Raw genomic sequence first — 15,688 nt, forward strand, 5'->3', positions numbered from 1 at the left:
TATGAATATAAATATAAACAAACCCCTCCAATAAGTAGACCACATCACACTTCTGAGTTAAATAGATACAACTTCCAGTTAACGAGAATCTTATAGTCTGAGGATTCCTTCCAGAGATAAAACTATTAGTTACAGTGAAGTAGGGAATTTTCTATTATCCACAATAAAATCATTACACTACAAATACATTGAAATTTGATGTAGTTGTATGTAGTACATAATGCTCAATAACAATCCCAAATGAGTTGAAGGCTATTGCTGAGTAGCTCAAAGTAGTTGAGTCCACTACTCAAATGTGTAGTACACAAAGCTATCAGGTACATATCCTACATCATGAGAAGAAGGCGGTTTGTGTCCAGCAGGACCTGAGAGAACATTTATCGTGTGACCTTCCCAATATCATGTGGTTTCCAAGCTCTCCTAATTTGAATCCCCTGAATACTTCATCTGTGGCATTGCTATGGTGGCAGAGACTGAACATAGCTAAGGACTTAAATGGCTTACATTAAGAGGGACATACATGCAGAGAAACTGAAACTGAATTGCACAATACACACGCACATAAAACATCTGCAGGTAGAAGACTGGATTCCATAGCCATGAGATTACATGTTTCAATGTATCCTAATTTCAGTGTTTCCTAACTTAAGATAGTAGAGTGTGATTTTAAGATAACTTGATTGCTATATCTAGCTGATCATGCATCCACACAAGGCTCTTCAGTTATCATAGGCTTCAAGTAAACTTTTGTTTTGTTGTACAATCCAGGTCAGTCATAGTCGAAAAGCTATGGTGAAAGATATCTAACTGCGACAATCTCATTATTTCTATATCAGGAACTAGAAAGCCTTTATTTAACCCTTTTGATACCAACCCACCTGAGACTGCCTCTGTTTTTATGATAGAAAGTTCCTGTTTTAGAAATGATCTTAATTAAAACCTTCCATCATAATAATTTATGTTCCAAATACTAGCTTAATAATGAGAAAGTTATTTTTATTAAATTCTCTTCATTATTTTAAAAATTTATTGAATTAGAGGTAATGTATTTCAACAGAAATATAATAACCAGTCAGGATATTTCAAGAGAAATGTGATACCAAAACAGTTAGGAGAATGAATTTGTGAGAGTTTTGCCTACTGTCTGAAGCTGGTTGATATCTACAATACGTCCATTCTATCATTTATGTAAATACATAGATTTCAGACAAATCTAAAATATGCAAAAGATGGTGTAAAATTGCATAATAACACAGCAAATATTTTAAAATATCTTTTTTTTTTTGGTATATATTAGCAAAATATTCTCATTTTAGTAACTGTAAATATGTATTATAACAAATTATGAAGCCATTTGCAGACAGTCAAAATAGTTTAGCTGAGAGAGAGAGAGAGCTTTACAGTTCTTGAGTTGATCCTAGGTTTATGGGGGTTTTAGTTTTTGTCTTGGAATTATTACTTGTCAAAATTTTTATAGTTTGCCTTACTTAGTTAAAGAGGGTGGTAGAAAGAGAGGTTTCCATGACATATATACATATCAACATGTAATCATTGAAATGTATAGATATAATGTATCTGCCTGTCTCTGTCTGTCTGTCTCTCTCTCTATATATATATTATGTGTGCATGCACACTTCTTCATTTGGATGTACAAGTGGAAAGTAAAATGCACTTAATACATCTAAGATTGTTTATTCATTTATTCAAAAGTGAAGCTTCAGATCCTTCATGAGTTTCAATGTATACCTATTATATCATTATCATCATCATCATTTTATGTCTGCTTTCCATGTTGGTATGGGTTGGAGTATGTATATATATGTAATGTACGTGTGTATGTGTTCTATATATATATATATATATATATATATATATATATATATATATGTGTGTGTGTGTGTGTATAATATACATGCACACACATACATCTAATGTCTTGGTACAAGCTTGTTTACATTTTTAAAAGTAGTCTTTTGTTTGGAAGAAAACTTTGAGGACCTGATGACTTATTAAGTTATTTGAAAACCACCCACTCTTATATCCTTCCTAAGCTGCCACATAAACTCTTGGTCAGATTGAATACATATTGATATGATTCTGTATATTTATTTATACATAGTATACATGTACTTGCTTTTTCTGTGTAAATCACTGCCTATGAATTTTACTTAGTCTCTTTCTCTTGACAGTAACCTTCATTAGAGTAAATTCCAACATTATTCTATTTATTTAATATGACAGAATATTAACATTAATTGTTTCATAGATTGATTCTATGAGTATTTTATCCCAATTTTAATAGTTTAACATTTTTTTTAGTTCTATTAATTATTATCTAAATAAATAATTCTGTTCTTGTTATCTTATATATACACCCACAAACAAATGTGATGATTTCTATGTATGTATATATGCACATGTTTATGATGGAAGTGCTTGAATGGACAGTAAGTATGCATATATTGTAAACTGAGCTTTCTATTTTTTAACTGTATTTCAGTTTTAAAAGAATGATGCAGAAAAATGTCTGTCTCTGCTTTATCTATGTTCTGAATACTATATATTTCCCAGGCCTATCTTCTAAATGTGATGTAATATGCTTTGCCGTTTTTTTCTTCTTGGTTTTTCTTTTCTTTTCTATTCTCCTTACATCATCTTCCAAAATATATGTATTTGGTATATTATTTAATTTGTAATTACTTGCATCTTTAAATCTTTCTTTTCTTGTTTTACAAAGAAAAATGCAACTTCAAACATAAAGGTAATATATATTACTTTTACAAAACCTGGTGAATAAACTCATAAGAAGGTTTAATATTGTCAATGCATGAGACTAAATACAACTTATTGTTCAAAATTTCAGTGTAATTATCAAAAGTAAAACAAAAAATCTGTACATGGTATTTTTTTCAGTTGTGATATTTTTATGTACATATGTAACAATACTACTATTAATAAAAACTATTCTGTAAATAAACTGTTTAAATGATAATGTAATGCTAAGATGGAAAGTTTTAGCATAGAAATATGGTTGTGGATTCAATGATATTTTTTATTCAATCAGATTTGATGTCTTTCAATATTCTTGCATTATTATTATTTTTATTCTATTAAAAAAAAAGTAACTATATTTGCTTTATCTAATAGATGTCAGGATAAAAATTTATAAATAAAATAAACTAAAATAGTTTTTACTGTAAATTTTTAATTAATATTGTAAATAATCTGGCATTGATGTGTGTGTGCAAAAGACTGTACTGGTACTGTTACTTGATGTGCATATGGAGGGTGTTAGTTTACATAACTAACACCCTCCATATGCACAACTTGTGGTTGAGGGTAACTTACAAAAACGTAGGATAAAGTGGCGAAAATCTATCTCAACAATCTGGACATCATGAAAGATTTGACAAAGAACTACAATGTGTGTCATTACATAATTATAGAGAAGACTTTCTCTCCTGTGCAAACAGAAGAAAACACAATTCAACATGTAGTAGTAATGGAAGTTGTGATATACAATGCCTACATTCGGGTCTCTCACCCATTATGTTTCTGTTAAGTCTACATCTGCTGCACTTCCTTCTTTCTTACCCCCTCATCTATATCTCACTCTGTCTCCTTGTCAGTCCCTCTTCCTTCTGTAACACTGCTTATACTGTTTTCTATTCAATCTCCTTACCAACATGTTGCTTTCTGTCACTGTTGCTTCTCCATTACTCCCACTCAAACCATCCTCTCACTTCTATTCCTGTTTTTTTTTTTTCAACCCCATTTGAGGGCCGGCTGAAAAGTTCATAGGTTGACTAAGATACTCTCATGGAATGTGACCAAATGAGGCTTATTTTACAGCATAGTCCCCCTTGCAGTCCACACACTTCTATCAGTGTTGCAGTGCTTGGATTCCATTGCTCAGAAAAGACATCAGCAGTAGATGTGACATCATCATCACTGTGATACTGGTTCCCAGCCAAGTGTTTTGCATGTTGGGGAACAGACAATAGTCAGGGGCCAAATCAGGATAATAGGGAGCCTGATCAACCATTTCAAAGCCACAGTCATGCACAGCAGCCATTGAAACTAACAACTTGTGTGCTGGATCATTGTCGATGAAATAAGACACTCTTTTTGTCAGATTTCCTTGGCGTTTGGTCTTGATAGCCTTTAGTAACTGTCTCAGCAAGTTGATATAGTACTTTCCATTGATGGTATGGCCCTTTTGAAGATAGTTAATAAACACAACCCCTTTCGCATCCCCAAAAATTGAGAGCATAACCTTCCCTGCAGATGAAACAACCTTGGCCTTTGGTGCGGGCAAGGAGGTGTGTTTCCACGGCATGAATTTACTCTTTATCTCTGGCTCAAAGTGATGTAGCCAACACTCACCCTGGGTTAGGAAATATTCTAGGAAACCAACTTGATCCACCTCAAACAATGTCCAATTTTCTTGTGATGTGATCAGCCTGGTGTGCTTTTGATCAGGTGTCAGAAGACGTGGCACCTCCTGAGCAGAAACCATCATGCTAAGTTCATTGTGTAGAATATTCTCAGTTTTCTCATGGGTTATGCTAATAGCGTTGGCTATTTGATTTATAGTCAATTGTCGGTCATCCATCACTACATGGTGAACACGATCAATGCTTTCAGTGGTGGTGGCAGTTGCAGGATGTCCAGACCTTGGGTATCTTCAAGACTCTCCCTTCCTCTCCTAAATTCAGCTGGTCAATTTTGCACAATTAATAGAGCTGGAGCATCATCCCCTAATGTTGCAACTGTGTCAGCATGAATGTCCTTGAGGGCTAAACTCTTTTTCTGCAGATACTTGATAACACCAAAATGCCAAATTTTGTCCATTTACAGAAATTGCTGCTAGTTATGTTTGAAGTCTTCCCTGAATAATCAGATGTCAGTTTACCTGGGAAGAAACAATGCAGTTATTAATTAGACGTGTTGAAATTAATGCATGCAAGATTTCATAGCTCTAGCATCACTCCTTCATAATCAGCCTATGAACTTTTCAGCCCACCCTTGTTCTCTCTCTTTCATCCTTTTGATTTAGCTCTCTCTTTGTCAGTAATTTTTGTTTCATTCACTCTCTCACAGTCTATTTGCCTTTTAGTCTTGCAGGGAACAAAGAAATATACCTAGAACTGATAATCTGATAAAATTACTCCATGTAAAGTGGTTAGCAAACAAAGACAACATTGAGTGAAGAGGACTCTTTAGTCTTGTTGAGGATATGACAACTTTGTCATGTTGATGCTGTAAAGTAGTTGGTATTAGATAGGTCTCTAACTATAGAAACCATGCCAACATGGAACATGAGCAGCATGTGGTCCCCAACTTATCTAGGAGGGCAGTAATGCTAAATGACTTGAGTGTGACCCATCCAACCAATGTCAGCATCGAAAGTTGACGTAAATTTATATATATATAATCATCATTTTTAACATCCACTTTTCTATACTTGCATGGTGCAGATAAAATTTATTGTGACAGATTTTCTGCAACAAGATGCTTTTCCTGATGCCAACCATCACCTATTTCCTAGCAAGGTAATATTTGCCCTAATCCTTTGAACATGAACGGTTCACTGACCAGACATGCTTTCATGGAAGATTGCACTCAAACACCAAAACATGAACATATGTATATGTACACAGACACAGATATCATCATCATCATTGTTTAACGTCCGCTTTCCATGCTAGCATGGGTTGGAAGATTTGACTGAGGACTGGTGAAACCAGTTGGCTACACCAGGCTCCAATCCGATTTGGCAGAGTTTCTACAGCTGGATGCCCTTCCTAACACCAACCACTCAGTGTAGTGGGTGCTTTTACATGTCACCCGCACAAAGGCCAGTCAGGCGGTACTGGCAACGGCCACGCTCAAAATTGTGTATTTTATGTGCCACCTGCACAAGAGCCAGTCCAGGGGCACTGGCAACGATTTTGCTTGAAAATCCTTACACATGTCACAGGCACAAGTGCCAGAAAGGCCACTCTGGGCAGACTTTAACTTCACTGCTTTAATATATATATATATATATATATATATGTATCATCATCATCATCATTGAACATCTGTTTTCCATACTGGCATATGTTTGACAGGAGCTGGCCACCTGAAGAGATGCCCAGGCTCTGTCTTTTTGGCATGGTTTCTGCGGCTGGATGCTTTTCCTAATGCCAACCACTTTACAGAGTGTATTTGGTGCATTTACACAGCACCAGCATGAGTGCATTTTGTGGCACTGGTACAGGTGCTTTTTATGTGGCACCAGCACCTGTGAGCCTGCAAAATTAGGAATGCTCAACTGGAGAGGGATGCAAGGGACAAACCTCTATGCAAGGACAACCGTACTTTTGCTTAGCTTGATGTGTCTTTTCAAGCACATACCAATTCTACTCAAGGTTTTAATCAACCTGGGGCTATAGTTGGAGACACCCAAGATGTTACAACAGTGGGACTGAACTCAAAACAATGTGAATGTGGCGCAAACTTTTTAACAACATAGCCATGCTTGCATGTATGTATATATATATATATATATATATATATATATATATATATATATAGTTATACAAAAAGGAGAAATAGCATAGTGAATATAATTTATTGGTTTAAAGCTGATGATTTATTTAAAAAATTCTCTGTTTCTTTTTATGTGTAATCCATCAGTTAATGAAGTTACTGATATGTGAACTTGGTTTAGGGCTTCAGAATAGAATATGTCAAATTTTTCAATTGGTTTGGCAATAATATTGATGAGAAAGGGATTAGAAAATGTCACTGCATGGTATTAATGCTCTGTTGATTGTGGAGTTAATCTCTGTAGAATTGGTTAATTAGTCCTTGACCAAACACTTCATTTCATGTTGTTCCAATCAACACAGCTGAAAACGAGCAACAACAGCTGGACTTAACATTGTACAGAAAAGCATCTCATCTGGAGGAACCTTTAAAGATAGTAGTAGCAATTATTTAAAGTTTACTTTCTGATACAAAAGGCTACACTGACATTTGTATTTAGGACAACTTTATGAACTACTGTCTACAAGGAATTATTATAATTCGAACAAATTCAAGTGTGTCATTATTTCTACAAAATCGTTTGACACCTTGTAATATACAGCTGAATATCTGTATAGCCATGTCTTCTAAACTAACAGGTGTAGAGTAGAACAATGAAATAATATAAATCAGTGATGCACAGTGGTTCATACCAAAGTTTTGATTAGTTCACAATGGGGTTACTACCTTCCTTTTTGCTCAATACTTTAAAAAGTATATTACGCTTAGTGGCCCATGAAGTTTTTCCTATAAATTTTATGGGCGCCTTTCTGAAAACTGGTAGTGCGTTACATTCAAAATCAACCCTTGAGTCATATTCAATAAAGTAAGTTAATAACTTTGATAACTATTATTTTGTAATTTAATTTAGTATTAGCTGACTAATTCTATAAAGAATCCCAAGGCATTAAAATACTAACTAAGACTGATACACACACTGTTGAGCGAAAATTTGATTTCGTTTCGTTTGAGCACCATTTCATATGTTAAATAAACAAAATGGCAGCTCCCATACACTTTTAAATTTTCAGGTTATGGTGTTTATATTTTACAGCTAATGATGTCTTCGACCAATAAGCGCTCGTCTCGATCAAGATCTTCTACACGAAGCTGGGACAGCCCGAAGTCCAATAAACACAAAACACCCCAACATGACAGTAAAATTAGTAGTCATCATTTTTCTAAGAAATACCGTACATCACACGATGACTCCAAAGAAAAGAGCACTAGTGGTAGAAGTTCTTCAAAGAAATTATCAAAGCATCCCAAATCACCGCCTGATCGAATTCTTAAACGAAAACGGAGTTCCAGCAGAAGCAGTTCCTGTAGTAGTGATGTAGGTAATTTTAAAAGATCGAAGAAAAGCAGCAAAAAATCGAGGTGATTTACTTCTATTTCACATTATAGCGACCTTGGGTTTTAGGTACCCTCGTATGTATGTCTCTAGAACCGAAGATCGTCAATATTTTAATATCTCAAGATAATCCATTTCCATAGTGGCCTTATTGTTATTGTTGTATTTCATATTCTCCAAGTTTTTTTGCCAGTAATTTGCTGAATGCTGCATACAACAATATTAAGTGGTTATAGGATAGTGGTACACACCTTTTTTTTTCATGCCATACATTGTTTTCATCATATCTCAGGATGTTATTACAGCCTTTCTACGATTGTCTGGAGCCAAGAGGTGCATTCAAAACAAATCGTTGACACACATCAGTCTTGTAGACTGTGGATAGTATTTGTGAATGACGCTGAAAATGATATGTAGGAAAATTACATACCGTCTTGAAAAACTTGAAAAAGTTCAATTAACTGTGATAATGCTTGCAGTTAGACGTCCCTTTAGAAATGTTCGAAAAACAAAATTAACAAGCAAGGGAGAGAACTCTAATACCAGCTAATGGACCTGAAAATGAGAACCATGCAGTTTCTACCTGTAAACGTAACTGCTAAAGCAACATATTTTAGTCTTAGATCTCATCAGTGAATCATGTTCGCCTCAGTTTATAGAGCATAAGAGATGATCAATTTATCTGATTCCTCTTATACTCAGTTTTTGTCTCAACACATTTGTATTATATCGTTCAGGCACATTAACAGTGTGCATCCAACGAAGCATGCTTGCTTCATTTCTCTCTTGTTTACTGAAATCTTCTGCGTTCAAAACCCATATCTCACATGCATGTAATATCCCAGTTCTAACACAAGTGTCATACAATGTACCTTTCATTGAAGGAAAAGACCTTTGTTGCCAGCAGTGGTAGTAACTCCCTGGGCTTTCTCCAGGCTGCTATACTCTCAGAGCAACCACGTCCTCAGTTAACTACATCTCGTAGTTAACAAAAACCACCAACTACTTCTAATTCGTCATCTTGGCATTTAAGAGAATCTGTATTTGGTGTGCTTATAATGCGTACTGCTCTAGTGCATCTATCACATATAAAGCTTATATTTTGTTATTTTGCCCTGTGATTCCACTACATCTCGTGTGCTCATAGCCTACAATGGACACAATGTATATACTACAAATGCTGTTTTAACTTCTTGATTCCAGAGTCATATGAAAAAACTTTACTCTAAATAACACTGATATCTTCTTTGATGAATCATCATTCTTTCTTTTCAAGATGTACATTCCTTGAATGTGCAAGAGTAAGTGAAAGAAATATTTCCACACATACAAGAAATGAAATATTTATCTTTAATTTAATCTGTAACATTCAATAAACCTTATTGTCATTGATTAAATTAAAAGGAGACATCAGTTCTACAGGATGTACATAATCTACCTTATTGAATATTGGTTTTCTAAAGCCCTTAAATTGCCTCCAGTGAATGGGGAGATTTTCTCTTGGTAATGATATTGTAGGGTAGGTGTGAGAGACTGAATCTGGCCAGTCTGGACATAAAACTGGTAGAATATTTTAGTTGGATATGAGTGGTTTAGATATTAAAAAGTTAAACTGAAAACAAAAGCAAGGAATGACAATTCTCATTTCAGTGGATTCATTTGTAAAAGTATTCTGCAAATCATTATCATTTCATCATAATTATATCATTATTAGTACTTGTACTTGTGAGATTGTCTTGTATCATGTAAGGGCACACTTTATGATATATTTGTACATGCAAGATGATGATGTCAAAGTGTGATGACAGAAAAAAGAATCAGGGAGAGTGGATGAAAGTTGCAAGAGTGTGTAAGGTGTGATGGGAATGATGGAGAGTAGTAGAAGTGGAGGTGGCCATGTAAAATGCATCTGAAATACATTCTCCCAAATCACAGTTTATGTGAATACCTCCTAATTTTTTTCCTAGGACAAAAGGATATAGAAAAGTTAAAATTAACCAACCCTGAGGAAATCTAACACCGATGATTTTTTTTTTTATCTTAAATTACAAATATTTGGATCTAAAGTTTGTAACTTGAAGTGTAAACCTGCCTTTTTATAATTTGTCAGTTCAAAAGATGTTTATGTATTTTAATATTCTCTTGCAGTTGAAAATAGGTGAAAAACATTTTCTGAAAGAATTTGTGCATTCCAAACCTTATGTCTGGAATACACAAATTCTTTGTATATATATGCATATATATGTATACATATATTGTATATATATATGTGTGTTTGTGTGAGTGAGTTTGTATTTCTCCGTGTTTTTATGTTTATTCTCTGACTGTAAACAAAACAACAACATCATTCTCAATATGGGTGGTTTTGTATACTTGCTGTCAACTGTGAAAGCATATCCAGGCTTCTTGACATGTTACAACATGTGTGATCTATGCAAATAAAAAAGCTCGTATCTATATCTGGAATGTTTGTTGTTCAATAGATTCAGGATTATTTCCTTACTTGGAAACAAGTGAGGGTTGGCAACAGAAAGGGTATCTGGCCATAGAAAACTGCCTCAAAGAATCCCATTTCACCCATGCAATGACAACAATTCTTTTTGTAGTAACAAATTCCAAATTTTGCCAGAACTATCTTTGAATAACAAAATTATAATATGTCTTTAGTGTTAAAAATATATTCATAAGGAAATGCAACATTTGTTTTTATATCTCACTTGGTCAGTTATACAACAGTAGTAACCATTCATGTTTTTTCACAATGATGCATGGCTCCATGGCAATGTAGGTATAAAAATATGGAAAAAAACAAACAAAAGAGAAAATCATAAAAGGAATGAAATATGTGTGCATATGTATGAAAAGGGTTAATTTGGTATTTTAATGAACTTTCAATATTTTAATTCTGCTTATTTGCTTTTTCAGCCACCATGATTCTTCAGAACAGAAAAAGAAACATAAAAAACATAAGAAAGAAAAGAAAAAGAAAAAAAAGAAAAAGAAGAAGCATAAAAAATCTTCAGGTGATGAGAAAGTGTCAACTGGCAAAGAAGATGCACAGAGCCCTCTGAAGACAACTGAGAAAGTTACATCACTGCAACCTGCTTCCAAAGTTAAGGAATCCCTGTCAAATGAAGGTGAGCTATTTGTATCTGATATTTGTATTTCTTAATGATTTCATCCGATTTATCAGATTAAAGTGTATATTAGCTTGTCTTCATAACCATTTAGTAAATTTTGAAATATACCACAATGGAACAGCCAGTTCTTGGTAAGCCAAATGGTATACCATTTCAATTCTCACTTCAAACTATTTTAGTTATTTTTATGATACCAAAGAAAGGCATGAACGTCCCAACTTTCCATTTTCTCATCTCGAAAATCACTTCTTGATATATTTTAACCTTACTATATCATTGTTAAGTACTGATACATCTTATATTGAAATGCTATAACCATTTCAACTAACTCCAGTTTGAGCTTAGTTACATCAGAACAGGATATTATTTAGGTGAGTAATATCAAGAGACTATAAGTAAATAAAGAGCATTAGAATTGAAGCAGTAAAATTTTGCATTAAACTTTCACTCAAAGTAATTCAAGTGAAACTATTCTCAGTTTGTAATGGAATATTAATATAAATCTTTGCATAAGTAAAAAGTTACATTGAAATGCAGTACAGGTAAATCTTAGAAAAAAAATTATGTAAAACTTTACAACACAACAAAGCTTTTAAAGCTATTTCCTTGTGTAAATTGGGGTTAGCTCTCTGGGTGTCCCATAACAACCTTCTCTATTTTACTCTTATTGTATACACTGAATGTAAGAACATAGCTTTAAATATATTCTTAACATTGTTCTATCCTAAACTGTTGAAATGATTTAATATTATACTTATTATCAACATATGAAATTAATTTGATGACAAACTTAGTTTGCAAACTTGCTTTAAGATTGTTTTGCAATTATATATTTGTTAGCTTTGTCATGATGTACATGTTATAAAGGTTTGGTATTATTTATAAGTTTTCATAGATTTTCCATTAGAGACTTATTAAAGTAGAAGAATTGAATAAATTTATTTATTATCACTCAGATCTACTCAACTTTATTGTCAAGGCCAACATTGTAGTTTTCCTTTTGTAGGTCTATGAATAACTGTCAGTTATACAATTAATGTGATTCAATCAACTTAACTATTGTACCTTGTCAAAAATTTCTCCTTATTTTACATTTCAGATACTTTATCAGCACCAGGCCCTAGCCCACGTATACTGAAACCTATGACAAAAGAAGAATGGGAAAAACAGCAAAGTGTGATCCGACGTGTCTATGATCCTACAACTGGACGGAATAGGTACTTATGTAAAATAAAACTTTAAGGATCTCTTTTATGCCGTTTTAGGTGCAAATATTGTACACAATGAATACTTGCTGGGGTTTGGTTGAAATTAAATTTATAATGCAGAGATAAGTCACCAGTTTCTCTTCATAAGAGAAGAGTTGTTATATATTAGCATTATATTAATATAATACCATATTATCATTTATATAATTTATATAATTTTTTCTTTGTGTAGTTATAAATAAATGAAAAGTAAACAAATCAAAATCGCTGACGTGGCTGATGACAGTATTGCCTGATTGGCACTCATGCCAGTGGAATGATGAAATCACATCCGAGCATGATCATTGCTAGGGCCACGGATTGGCTCCCCTGTCGGTGACACATGAAAAGCACCATTCGAGCGTGATTGTTGCCAGTGTCGCCTTACTGGCACATGTGTTGGTGGCATGTGAAAAACACCATTTGAGCGTCGTCTTTGCCAGAACTGCCTGACTAGTCCTCGTGCCGGTGGCACATAAAAGCACCCACTACACTCTCGGAGTGGTTGGCGTTAGGAAGGGCATCCTGCTGTAGAAACTTTGCCAGATCAGATTGAGCCTGGTGCAGCCTCTGGCTCACCAGTCCTCGGTCAAATCATCCAACCCATGCCAGCATGGAAAGCGGATGTTAAATGATGATGATGGTGATGATGATGATGATGACGATGATGATGATGATGATATTGCATATAAATAAATCATTAGTTGTAATACTAGAGGTAGGTTCTTTTTTAACATGCATAGGCAGATTTAGAGAAAGAATATTTATTTATACGTTTTATTACTGTCTCTAGATTAAGTAAGACCCCGATACTTAATTCATTTATATGCATATATATTTTTATTGTAAGTTATTAAAATAGCCAAAGATTGTCTTTGACCTCAACAAATTTGGATTAATATTATTTGCGATATATGGAAATATATTTCGATAGTTGTAGATGCTATTTACTTAATTATTTTGTCCGTTATAATTTTTTTTTCTAATTGAACTTGTTATGTAGTAGAAAATTTAAAGCTTGCGCTCCTAAACATAGATTTTTATATCAATTTTTTTGCAATCTGGCCATCCTTTCACACGGAATTGCGTCTGTCTTTTGAACCAAAACCCTGAAGAGACTTCTATAAATGGATATGAATTGTTTATAAATCAAATAATGTATATAAGTCGAAATAAATTGTTGGCTTTTTTGGTTTTTTAATAATTTTAATAGTATATTCATAGTATATTATGTTATATTATAATATATATAGATTGTTAGTTTTTCAATTGAATCTCTCTATTTAATTTATTGCTTATATATATATATATATGTGTGTGTGTGTGTGTGTGTTATTTAGTTTGCTCATATATAAGACTAATACTCACAAACGTAATAGAGCTTACAGAATTATAAATTGAAATAAATGAAGGTAACATCTCAACTGAGATTAGATTTGGTAAAAAAATTATTTCAATCACAAAACTTAGATTTTTAAATGCATAATATAATAAGATATAATAGTAATAAAGTTCACACAATGATTTAACAAATTTTCCTCTTTAAAATAGGCTTGTAAAGGGAGATGGAGAAATCCTTGAAGAAATTGTTAGTAAAGAAAGACATCAACAAATAAATAAGGTAAGCTTTTTTGTAGTCCACTTGAAATTAGAATATCAGCATGAAGGTGGTGCTCCAGCATGGTCACAGTCAAATGACTGAAACAAGTAAAAGAATAGAATAAAAGAATATGAACATCATCTTCAGTAATATTTTTACTTTTGTAAAACATGTATTTAACTGATGACCAGCCAGCAGTATATCTTTGAAAATGTTCAAGAAATTGAAACTTCTTTATAATGGAATGTCATAAATAGTCATATTATATGCCTTATAGTATTTTCCTATGTTCTTTGTGCAACTCCTCTTGTTCTTGATTTTACCTTTCATTCATGTATTGGGTTAGTAAAATTCACAATATCCTCCTCCTGAAAATTTGTGATGTATGCATGAAATCATTATTATCTCTTCCCTTCTTTTAGTTTATGTATTTGTATTCACTCTGATGAAGCTCCGTGTACTAGATTGGATGTGCTATAAAGATGATGAATATTATTCTCATAATTTTCTTTGGAGGCACCGACTGACATTGGTAGCAGAAACAGCTGTGAGCAATGTTAAAGTTTTGTATTAAAAAATAATTAACTGATGGTAGTAAATTTGTTTGTTGAACAAAAGTTTTCTCCATTTTCTGCTTATTTAAAATTTGATTCCTGATAAACTCGTTTATTCTGTTATTACCTGTATCCTATGAGCATAGTATGCTTGCATATCCTTGCCCAGGGTTAACTAGGTAATTTATACCAGTAGTAATAATGGATATTTTTATCCCTTAGATGGTTATTCCGACCACTAACTCTAATTTAATTTGATCCTTGAGTATGTTACAGGTTACTGAAAAATCAGCCAATTAGATTTAAAACAAAAACAAACAAAAGTATTGATCATTAATAGTAGACCCATACAAGAAGGAGTCACTTGTATCTTGCATGCCTTATTGGGTTCCTTATGACTTTCTGGACAGCTTACCACTCTTCTCCAATCTTTATTTCCTCTCCATCATTGTAAATTTATTGGGTTAGCACTATTGGCATCAGCTTCTAAACTGGTGTGTAATGCAACAGCAAGCTGAGCTGTTTGCCTTTTCCTTTTGTCCTTAGTTTTAAATAATATCCATATGGTTCAAAAGGGTCTGCTCTGGCCAATGTAGATCTTGTATCACATATTGATTCTAATTTATTTAAGGCAAGTCAAAAGTCTATCATTCTCCTCTTTACTAGTTATATGGAGTAATATTCCAATTTCATCTGGAAGTCCATTAGACAGGTTTGCTTATGGCAAACAAAAATAATGATAATCATTTTTTATAAGGCTAAAAATTTCTAGGAAGGGCAGTCAATTAAATCAACTCCAGTATTTAACTGGTAATTTATTTAATATGTAAGGATGAAAGGTAAACTTGACCTTTGATATCTTATGCAGGCACAAACACATTTGAGGGAAGGGGCAGGTGATGGCTTCAGTACATGACTGATACTTATTTTATTGATCTAAGCATTCATTCATATCATTGTAACCAATAATTAACAAAAATATGTGATTCTTGATTTTGTTTGAAATCAACTATAATAACTTAAACTTTTCTTTACCATTTACAGCAAGCAACAATTGGTGATGGCTTGTATTACCAGTCCAAAATGGGTTTACAAAAATGAGGACATTAACATTATTTGCATATTATATTTATTCTATTGAATAAAATTACACAGTATTAAGATTTATATTTGTGTCTTTCTTTACCTTTGTGACAAATGTAGTAATTTCTTTTTAA

The 15,688-nt window shown here is 33.3% G+C and overlaps 1 protein-coding gene and 1 long non-coding RNA gene across 2 annotated transcripts; one reads left to right on the top strand and one right to left on the bottom strand.

Annotated features, from left to right (window-relative positions):
• Positions 1 to 6,600: 6,600 nt before the first annotated feature.
• LOC149137534 (uncharacterized) lies at positions 6,601 to 8,724 on the bottom strand. The gene is made up of 2 exons (XR_016241503.1): positions 8,182 to 8,724; positions 6,601 to 6,962 (listed from the first exon to the last, which is right to left on the bottom strand). It is a non-coding gene; the product is annotated as an uncharacterized LOC149137534 (long non-coding RNA).
• On the top strand, positions 7,464 to 15,638 carry LOC106881839 (uncharacterized). The gene is made up of 5 exons (XM_014932351.3): positions 7,464 to 7,956; positions 10,856 to 11,067; positions 12,170 to 12,287; positions 13,869 to 13,938; positions 15,516 to 15,638. The coding sequence occupies exons 1-5, from the start codon at positions 7,634 to 7,636 to the stop codon at positions 15,570 to 15,572; spliced, it is 780 nt and encodes a 259-aa protein (XP_014787837.2). The 5' UTR covers positions 7,464 to 7,633; the 3' UTR covers positions 15,573 to 15,638.
• The last annotated feature ends 50 nt before the right edge of the window (positions 15,639 to 15,688 follow it).

This window comes from Octopus bimaculoides, chromosome 1, assembly GCF_046866305.1.
Source record: "Octopus bimaculoides isolate indiv1 chromosome 1, ASM4686630v1, whole genome shotgun sequence".
NCBI classification, from domain to species: Eukaryota; Metazoa; Mollusca; class Cephalopoda; order Octopoda; family Octopodidae; genus Octopus; species Octopus bimaculoides.